The sequence below is a fragment of the Ornithodoros turicata genome, chromosome 3, assembly GCF_037126465.1.
Source record: "Ornithodoros turicata isolate Travis chromosome 3, ASM3712646v1, whole genome shotgun sequence".
Taxonomy (NCBI): Eukaryota; Metazoa; Arthropoda; class Arachnida; order Ixodida; family Argasidae; genus Ornithodoros; species Ornithodoros turicata.
The window spans coordinates 103,324,731-103,347,847 of NC_088203.1; the positions used below are offsets into that span (position 1 = coordinate 103,324,731).

General features: G+C 46.3%; 5 protein-coding genes across 12 annotated transcripts; 2 read left to right on the forward strand and 3 right to left on the reverse strand.

The window, feature by feature from the left end:
• Positions 1-452: 452 nt before the first annotated feature.
• Positions 453-1,450, reverse strand: LOC135389053 (uncharacterized). The gene has a single exon (XM_064619008.1). The coding sequence runs from the start codon at positions 1,299-1,301 to the stop codon at positions 543-545; it is 759 nt and encodes a 252-aa protein (XP_064475078.1). The 5' UTR covers positions 1,302-1,450; the 3' UTR covers positions 453-542.
• Positions 1,075-2,601, forward strand: LOC135389056 (dynactin subunit 3-like). The gene is made up of 7 exons (XM_064619014.1): positions 1,075-1,648; positions 1,716-1,791; positions 1,852-1,938; positions 2,005-2,088; positions 2,143-2,201; positions 2,262-2,321; positions 2,412-2,601. The coding sequence occupies exons 1-7, from the start codon at positions 1,538-1,540 to the stop codon at positions 2,508-2,510; spliced, it is 576 nt and encodes a 191-aa protein (XP_064475084.1). The 5' UTR covers positions 1,075-1,537; the 3' UTR covers positions 2,511-2,601.
• On the reverse strand, positions 2,512-7,621 carry LOC135389054 (DNA-directed RNA polymerase III subunit RPC7-like). Of its 5 annotated transcripts, none has more exons than XM_064619010.1 (6): positions 7,587-7,621; positions 7,052-7,181; positions 6,800-6,986; positions 5,021-5,157; positions 4,809-4,952; positions 2,512-2,809 (listed from the first exon to the last, which is right to left on the reverse strand). In XM_064619010.1, exons 1-6 carry the CDS (start codon positions 7,604-7,606, stop codon positions 2,720-2,722), a joined length of 708 nt encoding a protein of 235 aa, XP_064475080.1. In that variant the 5' UTR covers positions 7,607-7,621; the 3' UTR covers positions 2,512-2,719. The 5 variants fall into 5 exon arrangements, with proteins under 5 accessions (XP_064475080.1, XP_064475079.1, XP_064475082.1 ...); XM_064619009.1 differs by lacking the exon at positions 7,587-7,621 and adding an exon at positions 7,515-7,553 and having other exon boundaries at positions 7,052-7,207; XM_064619012.1 differs by lacking the exon at positions 7,587-7,621 and adding an exon at positions 7,290-7,402.
• On the forward strand, positions 7,413-14,141 carry LOC135389052 (protein AF-9-like). 4 transcript variants are annotated; one of them, XM_064619006.1, is made up of 6 exons: positions 7,413-7,518; positions 8,606-8,783; positions 9,561-9,784; positions 9,866-9,988; positions 10,219-10,374; positions 11,325-14,141. In XM_064619006.1, exons 1-6 carry the CDS (start codon positions 7,501-7,503, stop codon positions 12,540-12,542), a joined length of 1,917 nt encoding a protein of 638 aa, XP_064475076.1. In that variant the 5' UTR covers positions 7,413-7,500; the 3' UTR covers positions 12,543-14,141. The 4 variants fall into 4 exon arrangements, with proteins under 4 accessions (XP_064475076.1, XP_064475075.1, XP_064475077.1 ...); XM_064619005.1 differs by having other exon boundaries at positions 7,475-7,737; XM_064619007.1 differs by having other exon boundaries at positions 7,483-7,546.
• A 6,385-nt stretch (positions 14,142-20,526) lies between these two features.
• On the reverse strand, positions 20,527-22,884 carry LOC135387596 (neprilysin-2-like). Its single transcript, XM_064616717.1, has 2 exons — positions 22,642-22,884; positions 20,527-22,533 (listed from the first exon to the last, which is right to left on the reverse strand). Exons 1-2 carry the CDS (start codon positions 22,669-22,671, stop codon positions 20,563-20,565), a joined length of 2,001 nt encoding a protein of 666 aa, XP_064472787.1. The 5' UTR covers positions 22,672-22,884; the 3' UTR covers positions 20,527-20,562.
• Positions 22,885-23,117: the final 233 nt, after the last annotated feature.

A 23,117-nucleotide genomic window follows, 5' to 3' on the forward strand; every position in this document is an offset into this window, starting at 1 on the left:
ATGACTACGCCGCACTATTTCATGTACGACGTTCGCGGAGGGATACTATTACAATTCGCCCTATTCGCGAAACGTTACCATCGTAACGGAGAAGCGAACAGGGTTTGTATTTGTATTTTCTACGTAAAAAAAAGGAATGGATGCAGGGTGGAGAGAAAATACTCGGCCGTGACCCCGTGACTTCTGAGTAGAAGTCGGAAGTCTACCCGTCGCCGTTTGCTACGGGCAGGCAATCACGAGTTTCGATTGGTTTAGCAGGCAGAATGACGTATAAAGTTGACGTCACTTCTCTCCCTTCTCTCACATTTCTCTGCGGTAGGCATAGCGGTAGAGCGGGTAGAGCGGTAGGGAAACGGGAAACAGCGCCGTAAGCAAGATGCTGAGGAAGGAGGCGAGCTTTACCGCGTTAAAAACCACCACACAGTGTGGTCAGCACATAACTTGTAGCAAAATTCATTTCGATTATTTAATGAAACATAACTTGTCAGTATTACAAAGGTTCCTTGTTTCCTCTTTCGTTGAAAACGAGTGCAGCTTCTGCTCTAGTTTTTCTTGAGGTCTGTTAGTAACTTCTGAACTTGAGCCTTAGTGTCATCTGGAGACTTGACAGAATGTCCAATAGTACGTGGATCGACGAAAATTTCATGGTCGTTGCCCCCCTGCCAGGTCTTGTCGCCGAAAAAATGAATGACTTTATAACCATCCTTCAGGAGGTGTTGCAAACAATACGTCTTGTCCCACCCTTTGGGAAAAACGTCGAAACTGATCTGTCCCCCGATAGAGTACTGGAACTCGATGTGAGCGAACCTCTCGCGCAATGCCTTTACAAAAGCAGGTCTCACTTGATGCTCGTGATCGTATTTCTCGAAGTTCTCCCGTTCGGTCTGACTGCAATTCCTGCCAATTGGCGAAATATTTATCATGCCGTTTCTGAACTCCACAAATGTGCCACGTTTCTGAGGCAGCTTGAGGTCTGCTATGTAGTGGAGACAAAAGTTAATGAACTCCTGCAGTTTTTCTTCACCAACGTAGTGCAGCAGACTTTCTCTAGCGAACTCCTTCCCTTTTCGCAGGGACACCAGTCCGTTCTCGGCGAAGACGTAGTCGAATTCTTCAATCGCGGTCGCACCACCCATTTGCTCTTCTATTTTGCAAAGGTCCGAACCACCAACCAGGGCAACAGCAACATCGCTCATAACATCACGTAGGAAGTCAAACATTTCTCGCGTGATCAACTGCCGGCTTTTCGTAAGCGTCCCATCCACGTCGAAAAGGAGAATTGTTTCGGGTATTCTTCCCATTATCAAGCTTCAAAACGAGCGAGCATACAACGATACAACCTTTACACGATCAAAGGTTTCTGCAGAGTCGGCAAGATGCGTTGGCATGCACACACAGGGTACACGGTTCAGACACGACGCACTCCCGCAACCTGGCTTGTTTTCTGGATTATGGTTGGATCTTACCGTGGTCGTGACGTGGGTCGTGAAGCGGATAAGTAGTTTTCGGCGAGCAACATTGCTCGGTACAGATCAGAATGGCTGACATTGACGCATTGACAGTTCTCGAAGATCGCATTTCTCAACTAGAACACCAAATAACTGGAAATGATTCGACTAAGGAACTTCCTAGTAAATCAACTATCACGGTACGTTGTCTTGCCGAGGTGAGCTTACCCAGTTCGTACGAATGTTCGTTGTCGCTCCGTTTTGTAGGAAGCCCTCCTCGGAATAAGTTCGAAACTACAAGCTGTGCTTGCATTACGTGAAAAACTTGACATGCTGAAAAGAGGCAAGTCTAGTCTCGTTGTAGAACATCGTTCAAACCGTAATCGTTCAAAACCAATTTCAGTCGATGAGATCGAGAAATATCTAGAAGCTGAATTTCAAGCCAAGGCCGATCTTACTGAAGGTGCTAAACTAAATGTTGTCCTAGCAGGTAAATCCTCACCAACTTTTACTCCTGTGGGTAGCATTACGCAGCGAACTATTACTTCCCTTGCAGAGGAGGACAGAATCCGGTCTACCATCGCAGCTCTTCAAAAGATAGAAGATCTCAAGCCTGTCCTGGACAGTGAACACATTAAAAGTAAGACGACCAGGTCAGTGCCCAGTTGGTTTCTGAAACTTTCTTCTTCTGCAGATACCCCAAGCTACTCAGGCGAAATAATGCGGCTTGCTACGATTCAGATTGAACAACAGGTACTGAACCTTAACCTGGTACTTTGACGAAAAAAAGATTCATGTTCAATCTTTCAACAGGAAGAGGTCGACAAGCAGTCAGAGAAAGTTCGAGACTTGATGTCCACTTACAATGACCTCGTATCCTCTTGCACGTTTTTTTACGTTTGTTTAGTCTTTTAGTGTTACAGAGAAACAGCACACACTTTCCATTAACTTATACGCCCGAAGGTGAACACAATTTCCCGGCTGTTCTTGTTCTGGGACCGCAAGCTGAACCGAGCACTTGAAGAACAGGAGAAAACAAAAAAGGCCATGCTGTACGACTGACCATCTTTTACATTATTTATTGACTTACATCCTCGTTCTGGATGTGCACATGTTGGACATGACTGTAATAAAATGTTGCATTCCTACAGAAGTCACCTGTGAACAGACTGTAAAACAAAACAAAAAATGGCATTCCTCAATTGCAATATCCTAGAATGATGTGACACAAATTGCCTGATGCAGGCAATCAATCTGTCAACGCCGACGGGTCAATAAACAGGCCCATCATCCAAGTTGTCGTCCTCCTCATCGAGGTAGCTCTCGCCGTTGTCAAAGTATCCGGCAACATAGTCCGTCTCCTGAAAGACAATATTTCTCTATGAGCTTTCCGCACCAAATACATGCAGACTTGCAAGTTGCACAAGTCGCACCTTAGTAGGAGGGCTTCTGTTCTGTAGTGGAGAACGCTTGCACACTTTTTGCCACACAATTTAATAATTTAATTTGCACAATTTTTTGCCACACTTTAAAGGAGCAGTCTAGAGGCACACAACTTTGTTTCTGTTTTTGGTCGGTATAAAACGCCTGCAATAGCACCCGGAATCTCCTGTGCGCGAAACACCCTCCTCCTCCTCCTTCACGATAGACACGTGATGAGCGCCACCATACACGTCACTATGTGACATGAGTGGTAGGGACACTCCTCATTGGACCTGGGATCACATGATCGAGGTAAGCAACACCGCGCAGGCCGGAGCGTCTGCTACCGCTTCGGAGACGACAGGCGTTCTCCGGCTGCGTGATGTCCGAAACGGCGGAGTTCAAGCCTGTCAACGACACGATCTCAATTTTATGGGACCGCTGACACCACGGGAAGAACGAGTGGTGCAGCTCTAATCTAACTGTGTTTTGTATAGCAATACCCCAGTGTTTCCCGACAGTGCGCAGCCTGTCTGACCGTTTTCACCGCACAGTTGGTTCACTGGCTAACAGGTGGCGCTACAATTGCGCCATCATTGCTTGCTTTCTGCTACTGAGAGTTTGGTATTGCGCAGAATCCACAGATATATTACTTATGTGATCGCAATCCTATTTTGTCAGGCTGCATATGTGCTTTGTTTTTTAGAAAATGTGATATAATAACAGCTCGCAATGTTTGTAGCAGACAGTTTTTCCTACCAACGAATGAGGAGGCTCTCTACCACAAACGTCACAGTAGAGTAGGTGTGGTCCGCAGTTGGAGCGTTCCGAGCTAATCACCGCGGCAGCGATTTTGCAAATTAATTGTGCCGCGGTGAAACAACTTTGGACAAATATTTTGTGGGAATATTTTTTACATACTGCTTTACAAGATGACAGCAGTTTTTGGCCATGTTAGATACCACTTTAATGCTCCTTTAATAAATTGGCACCGTGACTACCAAAGCTCATCGGTACAGCGCGGATTTTCATGCCAATGCATGGTTTGTTTCTCAATGTTTTAGATCTGGGCGATGAAAAAAAAACCTGTTTAGTTCAGAAGGGTGCATATTTTCAATTGGCCAGGCATTCTTTCATGGAAGGCTTTTGCTGGTTTCTGGAAGGCTCGGGGGCACTCTTTTGCAAAAATTCCATTTAGAATCAAATATTTCCCATGTCTTAAAAGGGGGTGTGGTGTTAAGCCTCCACCCTGCAGCTCTATGCTGAATGCTTGTTTGTGCCCTTGCCTGGCATCAGTGCATGTTTGTTGCACGTGCATAGTCAATAGGTCGTACCTCGCTTTTGCCACTTCCATCAACGTTACGAAAGCTGGCGGTGACTGCATTTTTACTTGTGGCGGAGTGCCGAAAGCAAAGTCTTCAGCTGCATGATTTACATCTGTTATGAGAGTACTTGCTCAGTTCTCGATTACTGGAACTAACAAATGCAGAGTTTTTCGGATAAATCCGAATTGCTTCAGGTGCTACAGGCGTACGTTTTTGGATTCTCTCATTTTCTTTTATAAATCCGAAAAACCCAGAAAAAAAAATATTTCATTTCCGAATTGGAGATGACACACGGGACATCTTGCATCATACTGTTACAGGTTACAATGACTTCCCTCACTGAACAGTCCGCATGTTTTTCAACAATGGTTATGTTGTACAACCTCGGTGTTTGTTCTTGTGCAGCAGTGACTTTTCCAGACTTCGAGAACTAATGCAGCCAGATCGATGAGGCCTCTTATAACGCAGATTTTTCTGTTACTTATGCAGTGTGCTTAAAAATAATGTTTACAATGGAGCAATCATTGCCACCATTACCATTAAATACCTACAAATTTATGCCCAGTATAGGTAGCTAATTATTTCAGTTTTTTACACTGCCATCCTTTCATACCTCCTCGAGTTCCTCTTCATCCTCAACTTCCTCTTCGACTTCTTGATCCTCACTGTCTTGTTCTTGCTTAATCTTTTTTCTTAACCTATCATCCTCCACAGTACTTTCTTCATTCTCTGCTTTGCCTTCTGTTTCTTCCAAGGCCTAGACATAAGGATAAACAAGCCATGTCCATACAAGGATGCAAATAATAACACTGCATATTAGCCAACCCTGAGCTTTTGCTCTATGTCGTCCTCTTTCCACTTTTTTGTACTGGCACCTGCACTTGTTGCATTGTTGTCTTTCCGTTTTCTTCGTGCTCGTGTTCTCTTTGCAGGCTGGAGCTGTTCTGGCAAGAACGCAGCATCTGTCATAATAGACGACATGGGATCTGACATGGCACTGAGAGAAATACCCAAGAAGAAAGGCTTGCGGAACAAAGTAACAAAATGCGAGCAAGCTCTGGTACGCTTCTTTAAATAAATATGTGGATTTTCTTTTATCACTTTTAAGCAAGGATAGCGTTGTTACTCATTCTCTGATTTCTTGAAATAGTTATCTTCCCCCCTTTCCACTACTACTACTACTACTACTACACGACTATGCTACTCGATATCTCAAGGCATTCGCACGATTATTAGGTACTTATGGATCGGTTCAGCAGCGAAGGCTTGAGCAACATGACACTTCGCCACCGAACGCGGGTTTACTCTACAACAATTTCTCACGTGTCCATCTTAGCTGCTTGAAACTTTGTTTCGCTTCCAGCACAGTGTCGAACGACGTTCCGGTCATTTCGGCGGTTAAATGGGTTATTTCGCGCGATGACAATTTGGGGTTGCACTCCCGTAGCTTGGAGTAAACGTTCAAGACAACCCGTAGGGAGTCTTCTTTCCACAAGCAATCGCTCGGATATTGTCTGAAGAAACGATCCGGAGATGAGCATTCCCTTTCCGAACTTCGCAAACTCGTCACGTTTATTATGACGGGGACATCACTGAGACCTCCGATCGTGGGCGTCGCCATATTTGTTTACAACAACAACAAAAAAAAACTTACAAAATGCGCATGAACCAATGACGTCACACTCTATACACCGAACGAAAAGATGAGCGACTGCCCGGCATAAAAAAAAGGACTAGGAGCGGATACCCTACAGAATCTTGACATATGGCAATCTTCGAATCTTCCCGCAAAGAACAAAAAAGAACTGTCGTCTGCGAAACACTTGCAGGGGTTGTCCCGGTGGCGTGTGGGTCGTGTTCTATGTTCTAGCGTGCAGGCTCCACAGAACACTTTGACGTACCAAACATTCAACTCACCCTTCTCACACAGTTCTTTAAAACGCTTTTTTACATTCAATACTGTCCGAGATCCGACCCCAGTAAGTGCACCTGTCACCGTACTAGCTTCTCCAACTTGCGTGTTTGGGTACCACTGACGTAACTTGGAGTAAACGTTCAGCACAATTTGGAGTGCCTGTCCGCTTAGAATTTGACCACAGCTGTGCTTTTGGTAATAATTTCCAGGAGATGGTGGATCGTCTATTTCTTGCACACCGTTCACACATCGTGACTCAAATCTGAGTATATTATTCAAATAACGGGTGTTTATGCTCGCACAACTCACGATCTTATTGGGGGGCGCCATATTGAACAAAAATCTTTCTTACGCCTAAATGTACGTAATGAGTTATGTCTAGCCCATTGAAAACGAATTTTTAATCTCTTGCCCTTCAACAAATGTCGTCGTTCTTCGATCTCAAACGTATACTTTCTTAAGGGCTAATTTTTTCCGCGTAAGGATCGAGCACAGAAATTGAGTAACGCGGTAACGCGCAACCAGTGTTGGCATTCCCTCAAACGCTTTCGGCTAAGCACTGCCTTATTTTCGAGCCACAAGATCTCCCCCAAAAGGCAGCACATACGGGCGTCACACCTCTCCCTCCCAGATGAAAATCCTGCACAAGTTCCTTCTGGTCCGGCACAACAACAAAAAATTCAACCTACCGAATGTAAAATCTGCAGCTTTTCGGGCATTATATTTGTCTGAAAACCTCTTGATGTCCGGTTCTGAAGGCTTGGCCAGGATATAGAATGCAGACTCCTGAAACTTTCTTCGCTGTTTTCCAAGGCACGAGGCAATGTAGAGGCTGGCTTGAGTTTTTACAAGGGGTGCAGGCAACGACTGCATAGTCTGTGAATGAATCAATGAAGGTCATGTTTCTTTTCGCCTCACTCTGAATTTTGACTGTTTGCTACCGGATATGCAGGCGGTGGTTCAGCTACGGGTGGTGGCAATGCATCCCCCTTGTTGAATCCAAGTTGCTCTGTATTAAACGACAACGGCTTTCCTCGCCCACGACCTCGACCTCTGGCTGCCATCCCTGTTCTGGAAGAATGCACGCAGTTGAACACCTGTGACCACAAGTGATGTTGTAATCAGTGATGCGCAGTAGATAGTGCTGACATGCGAAGTCAGCTTGAAAACGTGTTCTACCTTCACCCGCTTGAAATAAATAATAAAAAAAAAGTCACAATCCTTTAGGCGAAGGTCAACGCTTGACCCTACGGAGCGACGGAGCCTTGGCTTTGAACGGGCGCGCTCTAACACAGCAACAAATGGCGCAAACGGATAGGGGGTGGTCTTTAGTACCCCCGAAAAAAACATAACAACATGGCTTCGTTATGCGCGTGAACTCTGCATCAAGATGACATCGCCTACCAAGGTGAAATTCTCAGATGCCATACTCTGATGTAGGTGACGACGAAGTAAACAAAAAGCTGCGCCACGTACAGTGCTTCACACTTCTTCATCCACGTCCTCTTAACGCGACCTCTAGCCCGCCAATCTGTTCACGGGCAAGACACACGCAGTTTACTCGATCAGGATACAAACACAGACAAAACATTATGACATGAAGACTCGGAAGGTGGCAGAAAACAAGGTTAACTATTTTTCAACCGTTTCTGTTTGCCCTGCAGAGCAAGTCGTCGTCTGTTTACAATGCGACACTGGTGTGCTTTTTCTAAATTCGTTTCTGCGTCAGTATTATCCGAATCTGATGGAGTACACCTGAAAGTGGCTATTTAGCTTTGCGTCAACGTTTCACGTTTGATGTTCACGACATCGTAGTAGGATTCTAATGTTGTGATAAAAAAGTAATAATGTGTGAAGTGATCGAAACTGATGGGCGTTGCTATAGCAGACGACTGTTTTGTAGCAACATCGAATCGACCGTTGAGTGATCGCGAGATCTGTAATTCAAACCGAATAACATGAAGAGCATATTGTGAAGCGTGTTTCAGGGGTCACTGCGAGGATGTGCAATTCTATTTCGGCGAATGGCTCAGAGTAGTCTTCTCAAACGTGAACTGGCGCGCAAAGGTCGCAGCTCCAAAGTATGCAGTGCCAAACTGTCTTCTGAATTATTGCTGTACGTCGTTAGTAGGATGTCGAAACCGGCATCATGTGTGTGCTTAGTGCTGTCGGGAAGAATATGTTTCATCACTACCTTAATTTTTTGTGAAATCTTTCACAAAAATTGTCTCGGAGAGTGTGTACTAATGGAAATGATGCTTGCATAGTTGCACACATTCAGTAACAGAAATGTTGCATTGCTTTGTCTTTGTTCATGTCAGTCAAAAATCAATGTACACATTATGAGTATTTCCACAATTAAAACCCAATTATTATTTTTTTTTTTTATCATCTTTTTGTGGTTGCAATTCCTGCAATGATTAAGGAAAATGCTCAGGAGAAAAGAGAAAGCCTCTTGCGATAAATACTTAACTGGTATTGTGAATTTCACACAGTCTATTGAAGTTAAATTGGAGCTGGGACACCGAGCTGTACTTCGAAGTAAGCCCACCGCCGAAGGTTTCACGCACGATTGGACAGTATTTGTCCGAGGTCCCGAAGGGTGTAACATCCAGCACTTTGTTGACAAGGTCGTCTTCCTCCTGCATGACAGCTTTCCCAAACCTAAACGAGGTAGGATATGCCATCTTACTTTATAGTGGCATGGACATTTTTTTTTATTGCCTGTGGTTATGTGAGGCAGCCTGAGAAACATAAAAACATTGATAAGTTCATAAAATATTAATTTGGAGAGACCAGAGCAACTCAGATTTCATCAGAGTGCCGTCAGCTTACAGGACGTAGCATTTCTGTGTCTCATTCTGGGAAAGCGTTCCTGCTGTGTTTCATACTTTGTACGAAACACCTCCCCCCAAAATTGAGGGTCCAGATCAGCCCCTGATCATACTAACGGATTGTTTTCCATGCTTCTGTGTCATTCGGGCCACAAAAATTCAGCTACAATGGCATTATTGTTGTAAATCTTACAAGGCTTAAATTAGAAAGATGAAAAAAAAAAAAATTACAGGCAAAACACAGTTGGTTCATATTGTTCGGCAGGAATAATTGAACCTCTGTATGCAATAAGGGGATAAGTCGACTTATCCTCTTTTTACTATTTTTGTTGCAATGACATCGACATACCAGTATGCACCTGCCAATGAAAACTTAGGACCTTATTGCGATTTGTTGGCCCGCTACAGCGTGGTAAAAAACGGGAAATGCGTGTGTGTCAATGGGACGGACAATCATATCGGGCTCCTTTTCTCATTTTGGGATTTTTCGACTTATCCCCTTATTGCATACAGAGGTTCAATTGTCACATTTGAATGGAACAAGACCCGGGAACACTGGACTCTGCTGCATAATTTAAGTGTACGGGTGACATCAGGAAGATACCTTCACATGCAGTGCTCAAGGAACCACCGTATCAGGTCTCGGAAAGTGGCTATGCGGGTTTCAACATGCCCATCGAGGTGTACTTCAGGACGAGAGAGGACCCCAAGAAGGTCAAGTTTGTGTACGACCTCTACCTATCCCTCGACGGAACACCCATCTCAAACATCCGCTGCGAGAAGCTCACCTTTCATAACCCGCCCGACGACTTTTGTCACAAGTTGCTCAAAGCTGGAGGGGTACGTTAACCTTACACCTGCTGTAACCAGCTGTAACCAGGTGGCACATTCACTCACGTGCGTTTGTTGTCGTCCGTGCAGACGGAGTCCAACCGCAGTGGCTCCAGCACATCGCCCGCTCCTCCGTCTACAAACGCCTCTAATTCGCCGAAGGTGAAGGAGCGACAACGGAGCGAGGGCCACAAGAAGCCGCGCCTCTCAACCGTACGTCACCCTTGATTGCGTGAAGCACAGCACAGTTGCGGTACAATCAAACTCCTTTATAGCGAACACCTTTTTAACGAAAATACCTTTACTGCAATTTTTTTCGCTGTCCCTCGAGTTTTGTTGTAAAGGAGTTTGACTGTACTGAAAAATTTTCTCACATTACCAGTTTAACCAGATTACCGTTCCAGTTCTGATTGCCCCGAATATGACGAGCGTCAATTTTACAGGATATGGGAAAGAGCCCTTCTGTAGAACCCACCCCTTCTCCTCTTCCTCCGCCTGTTCCCTCACCACAACCACCCACTCCTAGTCAGCCATTCACCGAGCTGTTTGGGACGCCAATCAAGAGGGACCAGCTTGTCGAAAAACCATCCAAGAACAAGGTCAGTATCGTGCAAAACATGCCCCGTGGCAAAGCTTGCATCCAGGGAGTTGCCAGAAAAATCCACGCGGTGTCGCTAGGGTTCCGCACTTTGGGAGTCACGTTTGTCACCGAGTGTTCTGTGTTAGGTTGGCAGCACTGAGTTACAAGACTACGAGGGACGCTAAAGATGAGAGCATAAAGATCAAACAAAATTAATACTGTGTGGTGGAAATCGAACCAGTTATTCACGTGCAACAGTGAAGCACTTGGTGAACCGGAAATATGTGTTTTACAATTAAGTTAATTGAATAAGTAAGGAGTTGACTGAATAATTTTTTGGGAGTAGTGGCGTCACTACGGTGCGCGGTCCGAACCGAGTGATGTGACGGAAGGGAGTGACACTCCAGACCAGTACCCCTCTTTCTTAGCGGCAACGTTAGGAGCCCTCCGCGAGCACATGATTTTTATTTTTTTTAATTTTTTTGTCTGCGGTGTGATACTGGTATTTATTACATAATGTCCGGTGCGGAAAGAGATACATTATTGGGGAAGGGGGGTGGGGGAGTGATGCATACTCTAGTGACACCGCTGTTTGCGGGTACCTGCTTATCAGTGTAATGGCATGCCTTGTAATTGTAACTTAGATACTTTTGAACCCATTTATCTGTGGTAGCAATACAGATGCCTTTTTAAAAGTAGCTTTAACAACCCGGTTTGCTAGGCCAAACAGAAAAATTGAAGTTAAACATTGTACAAGTGCACACATTTAGCATCGATGCCTGGGGGGGGATACTGCAGGTCCCCAGTTTTGAAAACTCTCCACTGATGCATGTCTTGTTGCCCCTATCTCGGCCCGAAATCAATGCGATTCAGCGTCGCATTCATGGCTGTGAAGGTCTCCCTGCTTCTTGAAAGAGAAATATTGCACGTGGTACAGATTCCCCTTTTTAAAGTCCGTGAATCTTTCAGGATTCCAAAAGCTCTCAGAAGTCAAAGTCCAGCAAGAGCCACGGCAGCAGTAGTGCCGTTCTCCCGAAGCCACCGGCGTCATCCTTACCATCAAAAGAACACAAGAGCAGCTCAAAAGACAAAGAACGACACAAAGAATCTTCGAAGGAAAAGTCTCGCGATAAGGAGAGGGACAGGGAGAAAGTTAGAGAATCCAAACCGATCCCCAGTGAAAACGTAGACGCAAAGCCGGTCGTTGCGGACTCTGAAAAGAAGCCGGAGAAGGAGCAGAAGCACAAGGACAAAACGAAAGAAAAATCAAAAAGCAAGTCCAAGGACAGGTCATCGAAGGACACCTCGTCGAAAAGCAACACAGAATCAAAATCGAAAGACCCGGCCTCAAGGTCTTCCTCCTTAACGATTCCCTCACGCCGCCCTTCATCTCCTCCTGCGGATCCTCCTCCTAAAAAGCCGCGCCCTCCGTCACCTCCTCCCGAAAGGGAGAAGAAAAAGAAGGAATCAAGGTCATCGTCCCATCCACTTAAGGAGTCGCCAAAAAAACCACCACCCCTAATTCCACCCATCTCCGATCCGACTCCGGAACGCCGACTGTCTGAAGCCGACATGGACTTGTCCCTGACTCCATCTCCAAAGCCATTCCTCCCCTCATCCCCGCCGCTGAGTCGGGACGAAAGCCCGAGCCCTACGTTGCCGCCGGTACCTCCCTCCAGCTTGCTGAATCCCAAACAGGAAGTACACCCCGGTAAAGCCGAGCCCATAAGTCCCACACCGAAAGGACGCGGTCCCGTCCCGTCGCCCGGTCCGCCGCCGCCATCCAGTCCCGGAGCCGTCCCGGCCTCGACGGCGCGGGGTCCACTCAACGCGTTGATGATGGAGATGGAGCAGGAAGACCTGCTCTCTCCGCTTTCGAGTCCGTCGGCCTCCAGTCCAGAACACCATCAACGTACGTCGGCGGCAGCGCACGGCGTTACTCCGGACGAGAGTGTGCGACGAGTTGAGAACAATCTTGTTTCTCGGTCCGGGGAGCACATCAAAGAACTGAAGGAACTGAAATCGCGAATTCTGAATCTCAACGATCCGCACAGGCTGCAGGCAGTCGTCGATTTGGTCGAGGAGACGGGACTGTACAAAATGACGTCCGCGACGTTTGATTTTGACCTTTGTGCCCTGGACCCAATGACGTTGGACAAGCTGCAGGATTGTCTCAACGGGCGGTGACTATGATCGACAGTATTGTGCGCTCCATTCAAAATGTGTCTGATGTCTCCACATCTGGTTGTTTGCCAAAGAACAGTATGCACTGCTATGCACAAGAAATGGTACAAAAGGTTGAGATTGTGACTGATGTTCATCGTCATATCTGTGCAATGCATTGTTTTTCTTTTGTTTTTTACCTTAACGCGCTACTTGTGATTGATTGTGGTCGAAGTAAATGGTTTCGATCGGAGGTATATGTCAGGATCGTGCCGATTAAGTTTGTTGCATGCAGCATAGTTGATACTTTAGAGACATATCCGGGGCCCTACATGGACATATTTTTGTATTTGCTTCACACCTGCGCCTCCATGCTGAGCATCTTATAAAACTTATGTCATGATGACATTGCATAGTTATAGTTAGTATGCAATGCATGATGACATTGCAAGTGACATTGCATAGTCATGATGTCATGCAACTATTGCATAGTTGCATGCAAGTTCATGCAACTATTGCATAGTTGCATGCCACTGCATAGTTCCAGCCTCTGACTGCAACCACCAGATTTTCAACAAAAAAAAAAAGCTTTTAGGGGAATTCCAATTCATTGCACAAATTACACGCTCATGACGATTAAATTCACTATAGTATATTCCTCTGAGCAGGGTTCTGTAGCATACTTACAATTCTATCTTGGGCATTTTAAGAGGGGGGGCGGGGCACCCTGAACCCCCTCAATTTCTGTCGTTACATAGAGTTTCAATTGACCTTAGGTAGTGCACTCTCCAAGGCCCCGTCCTCCCAGAAAAAACCTGGATCCGCCCTTGCTTTTTATGCATATGGTTCCTTCAGCTGGCAATAATAGAACAGAAGTGATGTTTCAACATGGGAAGCAAAGGCTGTCAAAATTTCTCTCCCTAGCTTTACAAATTATGAAATCATCAGCTTCATTTGGGACTACGGGGTTAAACCTGTTTTTAAATCGGCATTTTGTTTCCTTTCGCTTTACATTGCAATTGGCATCAGCTACCTCAGATGAGGCAGACATCCTACAGATTCAGTATATTGTCAGAAATGCATCCCAAATGACCTCGGATATCTGCAGGTGTTGCAGTTTTCTGCGTGTCGACCATTGTTGTGTGTTCATGCGCTGTACAGAACAGAGTGCCGCAACTTTTGTTCCGGTTAATTGTTGCAATATGTGAGTGGGTACAATGATGCACGTAGTGTATATGTTTGGTATTGTTGTAGATTATCTTACACCCTACCCCGAGGGTTCTTTTGCGGTGTTCATTCACACTCGGCATAACCAGAATCCTCACAATAATGTTCTAAACGGTGTGGTTTAAACTGGTTTATTATTGCATACTTACCAGTGGGATTCCAGTTCATTTGCTTGTACATAGTGTGTCATATTATTTATACCTGTTCATCATTCGTAATAACTGATGTCTGTAAATATACTTGTGTAAAGTTGTTGTTTGGCAAGTTTCAGACAGTGTTTCCAGAGGTATTACCTACTAATGCTTGTAGGAATGGGCATTTACGTGAAAGGGAACGACCCCCTGCATTACAATACAACATCAGCCCCTACATAATAAAATGCATTTCCAAAGCCTACATGCAAGTTGTAGTGTGAATTATTATCTGAAGGGGAGGGGCAGCGGCGAGTTAATTTTCCGGTTGATACAAAAAAAAAAAGGTTTTCAATACCGGCGCAAGGTACATACTGTACCAAAACTGTACAGCATCCGTGGGCATCATGGCATGGCATTACTGTACACTAGCTGCAACTAATAAAGAGTGTTACCATCCCTACCTGTATAGGCTAATCCCTTTGTACCTGGACATAACATGGGTTGAGGTCAAGCATTCACCATAGTGCAAAGTATGAGCAAATAGTGGTAAGGAAATTATTTCCATCCTCTAACTGAAACATATTACGAGCTTCTCTGACTACAAAGGAAAAAGGTTTTGCCATAAAGTTTGGGCAGCTCATATAGGGTCATAATGGGGTTACATAATGTCATGTCAGATGCATGTAATGTCATGTAATGCAGTGCAGAGATAGTAAATTCAAATCCTCTTCATTCCCGGTTTATACTGTCCCGGGCCCGCCGTTGGGCGCCCGCCCCTCCGCACCCCCATCGGAACGGCTCTATGTCATAGGGTCATGTCACGCTGCTCAGTGACAGTGCCAGGATTATTGTATTCAGCACACAGCCAGACTAGTGTCTAGCATATTATGCGGGCTGTCTGCTGACTACGGACGGAGTATTATAAAATAGGGAGAGGCCTCTCTGTTTTCAATTACAACAAATGGCGGTGGTGGTCAAGGTCATGTGCGCCTCCTGGCATATTGTCCTAACTAATTTTGTGTCATGAACTTTTTTTAAATTATGAATGGAATTCGCCGCAATAACAACATCTGTGTGATGATGCCGTTGCCACTTTCAGAAAAAGGTACGAGGCAATATGACGCGAGAAAAAGACCCCGGAAATAAAGGCAGATTTGGTGGTCATTTATGTCACGCTGCCAAAGGAGCGCTTTCTCCCTTTCCCTTAACTACGAGGGAGAGAAACTGCTGCAGTGCTCCTGTGGCGAGGAAAGGGTTGAACTTGCAGAAGCAAAACAAAAACAAAGATATCGTGTCAGTCTACCGAAGAGCGAAAGTAAAAGCGATATCCGCGTCCATGAGCCATCAAACAGCGCGACATCGTCATCAGTTCACGCAAACCGCTTATATATATATATTTCTTTCTTTATTTATATGTATATATTTCGGTTATATCTCATTATCAATTATTCTTGTGCTGGACCCTCGGCACCAAGGGCATGCCATTCCGTCTGTCCGTCCGTCCGTCCGTGCACGACATTTGGCCATTAGCGGGTGAGCGGACGCGACCGGGCCTTCCGCTCCGCAGCCGCGCTGTCTGAGCGGGGCGAGACGCGAGACGGTCCGCACTACCAGGTGTCAAGACGGCTTGCACCAAAATCGACCCAGTCTTTGCTATTGGAAAGCCGACGGGCCTTTTTTAATATTCAGGTCTTTTATGAAAGCAACAGTCATGGAATTATTCTCAAATATAATGAAAACCGTAATAATAAACAGTACCGTCTTGCTTTCACTGCAAAAAGCTTAGCTAATCACTTGCATTTGTTCTACTCCGTTTGATCGTCGTAAGCGCGGAGATGAGAGCGGAATCACTCAAAATATCGCGCTCAGCCACGTCCTGACACAGTGCAGTGACAGTGACGTCATGTTTGGTCACGTGACATTGGAAAACATATTGCCCCATCGGAGTCACAGTATAGGAAGGCATGCCGTGAGTTGTTACGGTATGCGTGCAATAGACGAGTTCAGAAAATTCCAGAGTGCTTAGCGTCGCTTTGAACTGTGGGAGTTTACTAATACGAAAGAAACGGGTGGCCTCCAAACTGTTCCGATTTCTCCCCTACCAGTCCATTGTCCGCGACGTGTCAAGGTCAGCGAAAGCGAAATGTGAAGGATTGTCCTTCGTTCCCTCGCTCAGCAAGCGCCCAGAATGCAATGCGTGCGCAAAGAGCACTGGGATTTTCTGAAGTCGTCTATTACGAGAGAAAATTGCAAAAACACACGCCCGATTCGGCCCGCATTTTACCATGGTTTTGGCACATTATAGCCTGAGTTGCTTTTGCGCCAATAAAATTCAATTACTATCATCACCATCATTCGGGCCGCGGTAAGACGCCTGTGACGCATCCCTATTCCCTATGTTCTCCCATGTCACGTGGCTCCAAGGCGCACAAAGGCTGCCAGTGACGTCATGTGCACAAGCGGGTGAATAGACAGCTTTTATATAACGTCGGGTTCCTGACAGGAGAGAATGTCGCGGAGGAATAGGAAGTTAGTTTTCCGAGGCAGAGAAAGAAACCACCGAACTGGTTTGTCGATCCCCACGTTCCTGGTATGACACTGTTAAACGGGGGTGATATTGTTGACGCCTTGCCTACCCCACTGTGCGCCCCTGCCTACCCCTCTGGACGTCCTGCTACACGTTCGACGTTAACTTGGCATCAATTGATGCGTTATATGCTCCTAGTATCATACTCCCACACTGGTTGTAACACTCTGCCCAGGCCTGGGTCACTGCAGTTACAAGAGTTAGCTGAGCTGTCTATATTTTCGCAGTTTGTCGGAGTATTTCTACAAAAATAACGTTTATTTTGTATGTCCACTAGAAAACAAGATGTGTTCTAGCCAGTGGAGTTAAAAGTTGTACGTTTTGTTTCCTGTAAAAAAATACAAAAAAATCGACAAACTTTTTAGTCTCACTGCGCCTAACATTACCCTACATGTATCACCTCCGGTGATTACATCAGGATGTCGCATTGAGGTTCATCTCGTAATAAAAACTCCAAACACACCGAACAATACCTATTTCTTTTTCGGCACAGTCGTTATGTGATCTGCTCTTGACAAGCTGATGATGGTCGCTGTACGTGCATGGTGTCATTTGATTTAGGTTTGAGATTGTGTGCTCTGTCTTGGACTGCCCCTGCTTCTACGGCATACCCAATGCCAGAAGTACTACGAACAAATAAAATAAATTTCACTTACTTATACTGAAGGAGGTGTAAGAATTCCAATGGTTCCGTTAGAGTCTGTTGGAGTCTGGCTTGGCTATATTCTGGGCAGTGCATGATTATGTGTATTCTCTGAGATGCATCGTTTGCAGAGGTTAGAGTCGCAGAGCCTTAGCCGTTGCCTTGTAGTTCCTGTGTACTGCGCTCCAAGTCGTGTGCGATGTATGGCGCTGTTTTGACTGATCGTCCAATTCCATTTGGAATTATGCTGTCTGCTTCAGGGTCGATGAAGGCAAGGTAGTCCTTTGGTCTCATAGCTTGTTTCTCCTTTTGCAAGACTGTCGGAAGATGGCTCACAAAGAAACAACAATCCAAACCACTGAAAGCGCTCTTTCTAAAAAGATATTGCGGTATAAAAGACCGCTTCTAAATTCCATCTCAGCCGCAGGCGCTCTTAGGGCAGCCACCTAGCTCCAATACACCACAACCCAGTTAAACTTAGCTATCTTATCTAATTCCAATAGTTATCGGAAACAGGGAATTTTAATTGAAAAGCAATCACATCGAAATTGGTCTGTGAGTTTTTCAGAGTACGCCTGGCTGCTTGGAAGAATCGGAGACTTATCCCTCGATGACCTGAACGAGGTGGTTGTGAAGCCGTTCGGGAGAATCTGAGAATATTGACGTGGAGGCTGTTGTTTAGTTCTTCCCACAGTTCTACTAAAGTTCTACCAGTTCCACAAGTTCCATCGTGAAGAATGGGTTGCTAGTCCCTGGCTTGAGCATCTCGCTCCAGGGCATCGCGAAAACAACTCATGGAGAAGCGTTCCAACGGACACCTTGCGAATAGTATTGTAATGGGCTGGAATACAGATTGATCCCATGGTGTTGAATGGGGCGACGAAAATATGGGGCATTTTTCGTTGGTTTCCTTTAAAAAATTCCCCATTTCAATGTGTGCATTGGCAAATGTCATCTGTGGCATTCGTACATTTCTTTCAGTATTAGTCTCATTCTGTGACATTTTTTCCTGATATGTCGTTTCCCGGCGTGACTTGAATTTGAATGGTACAAAAAGAAAAAAGAACGTACATACTCCCATAATCAACATCCCCCCCCCAAAAAAAAAGAGCCGAGTGTGATATGATTTGTCTGAGCGTTGTGTAATATCTCAAAGTTTTAGGGGTATCTCCCAGATTTGTGTGTGTGTGTGTGTGGGGGGGGGGTTAGGGAGGTGTATGGGAGGGGGGGGAGGTCTAGATAAATTAATCACTGGGAGTAGGGCCTTTACCACGCCCATTTTCACGGTCTTGGGGTGGTTCGCAGCGAAGGGCAAAAGAGGTTTCTCTGTTCGCTGTCCAAACGCCTAGCACAAGTGGCCGGGTTCACACAGGAGTCGCGAGACTAAAAACTGCAGCACACCCGACGTATAGGCTTCTCAGTGTAGTGAACTTCAAACCTATAGTCAGTGACAACTTAAATCTTACAATTGGGACCGCCCACTCATCCGTGGAAGGCTCCTGCGATTGGCTACCAGCCATTACACGACTCCCCCGCTTCGCGATGTAGTGCCGGCACTCGCTCTCCCCCCAATCCCCACTTGGCCGCGCTGCACTACAATCGCGCGCGCGCAGCGCTTCTTGTGTGGGGGTGGGGTCAAGTGTATGACTTATGTTGTCACTGACTGTAGTCAAACCGAACCGGTTGCCATGAAACAGCTGATAGATATAACGTTCCAATCCACGCCGCTCTTCTCTATGAGAACTGTTCGTTTTATTTAGTATATTAGTCCGCTCGGTCCCGATTTCGGTTCGGATAGAATTCGGTGACTTCAACGAGGTGTGAATGCGCTTGCAGGCGCTTTTGTTGAGAAAGATTGGGTCTGTTTTACCATTTAGTACGCGGGGACAACTCGCAGACGACGATGGTTCGTCTGCATGGCCACGACTAGCGTCACTAAATAAGCTTCGCTTCGGAGTACCGACACTGAGTTCCAACAGCTATCATGCGCCATCTTGTTTCCACGCCACGCTAGCCACGCGCACTTCCGGGCGCACGATGCCATCTATCAGGCGAGGGTGAAATATTCCGTTCTCTTGCACGCAGCTCATCAAGGTTAACGGCCTTGCGCTCACCTTGACATCCTCGGGACAGTTTGGTGAAGAATACATGGATTATCGCACAACAATCATGCACACTTCTCTGTCCCACAGGGAGCATTACGTTAGCCGTCTCCTGCTCTCCCTTGGACCTCAGTGTCGATACTCTAAAGTGAAGCTTATTTAGTGACTCTAGCCACGACCGCTGAAAGCACGTTCGTAATTGGCTACGGCCGTTGAAAACACGGTCCTCATTGGTCGACACGTCGACGAGCAAGCAGGCTTTCTCTATCCAGGGGGCTTAATCGCTTCATCGTCGTTACGGTCGTTACAGGCTAACGAGTGGCGGGAAATTCAAAAAGGAAGGCGGGAAATTCAAAAAGGTGGGCACGTGATAAAACACGTGCACGGCGCTCTTCGCGCGATACGTGTAGACCGTGGTACACGTCACGCGCAATGTGTCACGTGCCCACCATTTTGAATCTCCCGCCACTCGTTAGCTAGTAACGACCGTAACGACGGTGAAGCGATTAAGCCCCCAGGTGATGTTGGGGCAACGCCCGAGAGTCGCTAGAGCGGGCTAGCAGTGGCGCAGTCAAGGGCCGGGGTTTCAAACCTCCCCGAAATCATACATGGCAGCGCATTTGGGGAGGGAAAGGAGGGCCCCACCTAAGGTCCTCGTATAACACACCCAGAATATCTCGCGACTGCCCAGTGGACCTATAACGCCATTTGCTGTAATCGATGGGGGTGGGTCGCATTCACTAAAATTATATCCACAGCGCGGAAGCCGCCGAGAATGTGTGTGCGGGCGCGCGCGCGGACATATCGCGGGGGTTAGCCCCCTAACCATACATCCCGGTTAGACCTTTCCACACTGACGTTACTCGAGAGTTAGGAAATTTGTTCCAAAGCTGGAAAACCCCATGTTTAGCGCAAGACGAATATACGGCGCAGGAACGGAGACCAAAAAATGATTTCGCAAGCATTGTTGGGGTCCCCATAGGCCAAGATAGCCCAAGAAAAAAAAGAAAAAAAAAGAATCAATGATAACAAAAACGTTTCGATGCCTATAGACGCATCGAAACGTCCTTTTGTTATCGTCGAATTTTTGTTGTGGAATTTTGTTGGTCTATTTTCAACTCTGGGAATATTGCTATTCTAGAAGGGCCCCGTATAGCGTGCATTTTTCTTAGGTGCGCGCGCTTTTGTGACAATTCCGTTACCGCTGTTGGCTGTTTATAAAGAAAAGCGGGAGTCCTATACCCCCATAATAGACACGCCTTCTCCGTAGCTTCGAGGCTCCAGAGGAATTTCGTCGGAAATCCAAATAGCATCACATATATAGGAACATTTTAATGAGCGAACCTTATTCCTAAAAGTCGCAGAAGGCTCCTTCCCCTGGTGAGTCTTCATCGGGACACTCGAACGCCCAGGCGAATTCGTTCATATTCATCGTAGCAATATTACATCTTCGCGCGACCCCGTCATTCGCCCTCCTTTCTGCTCCACAGTCTCCGAGACATGCTGACAGAAAGAGCAACTGTAATGTCGCTTTCCAGGCCTGGTCCTGGACAGCTGTTGTGTTGAACTCGAAGGCTTTCACCACCATAGCCATGGCTGTAGCGTAGAAAACGTGGGCCATATCTGCTGAATCGTGGCGCAAGCACCTCGTGTTCTCCGAAAAGGACTTGGCCAAATACTGCCTAGTGTGTGGCCCTGGTTCTTCGGTGCGAAAGGCATTCCAAATTTCTTCGGTGACTGCCCATCCAAAGGTACCGAAGTTTATTTCTCGATGCTCTGCAGGAACGAACAAAGGGGGTAAAAGATACGTCGCTGGAATGAGCAGGACTTCTCCGGGGCGATACGTAACCGCACTGTCAATTCCCGTCCACTCTAACCACTGACGACGGGCACGCGCTCTCGTATTCAGCCAAGTTGCTTCAGCGATGCTGATCAAGTTATCCACGAAGCTGCTGTTCGGTGAGACGTTCACGTAACCCAAACTACTATCATAATCAGCTTTGCTCTCCAGAGCGTACGGAAAAAGTATTCTGCGTTTCGTCCTTTCGAGCCTTCGAGCCTGAACATCCATGTAGGCCTTTTCTGTCTCGTTTCTGCCTGGTAACTTATCAATAGTTGTCGAAACTTGTAGCTTTATTAGATTTAGTATCTGATCACCGCGTTCTTTAGCGGCTGTTGTAACCTCGTCGAATATCTTCGAACTGAACGCAGCTCCTGGACCCATGAGCATTTCAACCGCCAGGTAACAGGAAGAATGCAGTTCTTGCGGGACGGGAGCATCGAATACGTAGAAAAGTTGACGTCCAAGTTCCCAAGCCAGGAAATTCGACAGCCGCCTTAGTTGAATAGTTTCGAGAAGTCCGTCTATGAATTTGAAGAAACCTTGCCCATCGAATGTAAGTCGCACGTCTTCAGTGGTGTTATCACGCGCGATGTACTTAACGAGGTACTCCGTCTTAAGAAAATTGTGAACAGTTGCCACTTCTCCGAGCTTCATTTGCACCGGTGTCCAATCTTTTTGAGTTCTATATGCTCGTTCAAACTGTATGCGAACTTCTTTCATAGTCGTGCTGAGTTCGTCAGCTGTGGCAAGGAAGCTCGCGTTCGCTGATGTCTCCCATATCAGAAGCAGGACGTCGGTAACGATGCTGCGAACGGAACTTCTCATCTTGGATCCCGCTTTATAACTGGGACTCACTTCTAGACGGAACGGGTGAAACCATGGGTTGCGAGACGACCGTTTTATAATGCGCGAGTTGATGTCAAAGCCTAGGTGAATCAAAATCCCGTCCTGTATCTTTCCCGCAATAGCAAACATCGTCTCTACGGGGTCCGTGAAGACGGTATTTCCACCCCCGAGCATCAGCCCATGTTTACGGAGGAACGCTCTCAAGGCCTCCCGGTCATCTCGAGATCTTCCCTTGGTGCAGGAATCGTAGAGCATGAACATCTTGCCAAGTGCTGAACTAGTGGATGCGTTATTGGCTTGAGACAATAGTTCCTGGAGTGCACCTTCCCGTAACAGCCTCGTCCTCAGATTATAAGGCCCTTCGGGTACATTACCGCAAGTATAGTTGTAGAAGTCAACGCACGGGTCGACGCTGCTGTTCATGGTATGGTTCAGGATGTCTGCGATGTGGATGCACGCTGTCGTGTTGCAGTGCTTCCGCAGGAAAAACGTCGGGTTCAGAATGGGTTTGCTGTGACGTGGCTGGAGCATTGGGTAGAGAACAAGGATGCCACCGAACATCAGTATTACGATGCAGACGCTAATGATGACGGCTGTGGACCACTCCTCGATTTGGCTGCGAATGGTATTAACCTAAAAAGTAGACAACAGACAGCACGTTCTCTTGGCCAGTATACAGGCGAATTCAAACGAAGCCAAATGACTTCTGTGACGCTGTCACAATACATCTCATATACCTACTTCCTGACTTTGCGATGTAGAGTTGTTCATTACCAAGCAGACCTCAAGAGCAGAACAGTAGAACAGTACGAAGCCGCTGAAAACATTCAAGCGCACGAGAAGGTTACCAGAAATCTCGTGCGACGATATATTAACTGCAGGTATATTTACACGTAAGCGTGCAATGATATATAGAATATTGTTTAACGATAATTCCGCTCAACTGGGACATATCTTGAAGTCCCAATAACGAAATTATCATACTTTGAAATATCCCTGTATCTGTGTCAAGAGGCTGTACCGTTATTACACAAAGAGTCACGGCTCATGGGCATCGTTTGAGAGGAGGAGGAGGAAGAAAAAACGTCGAAGGTAAACAGAAATTCGCTGCCCTGAGGTAGAAGAAGAAGAAGAAGAAATTCGCTGAAGATGATGAAATTGGCTGCAGAGAAAAAGGGGGGCCCTGCTAAAGCCGTTGTACTTTCAGTAGCTGGAGA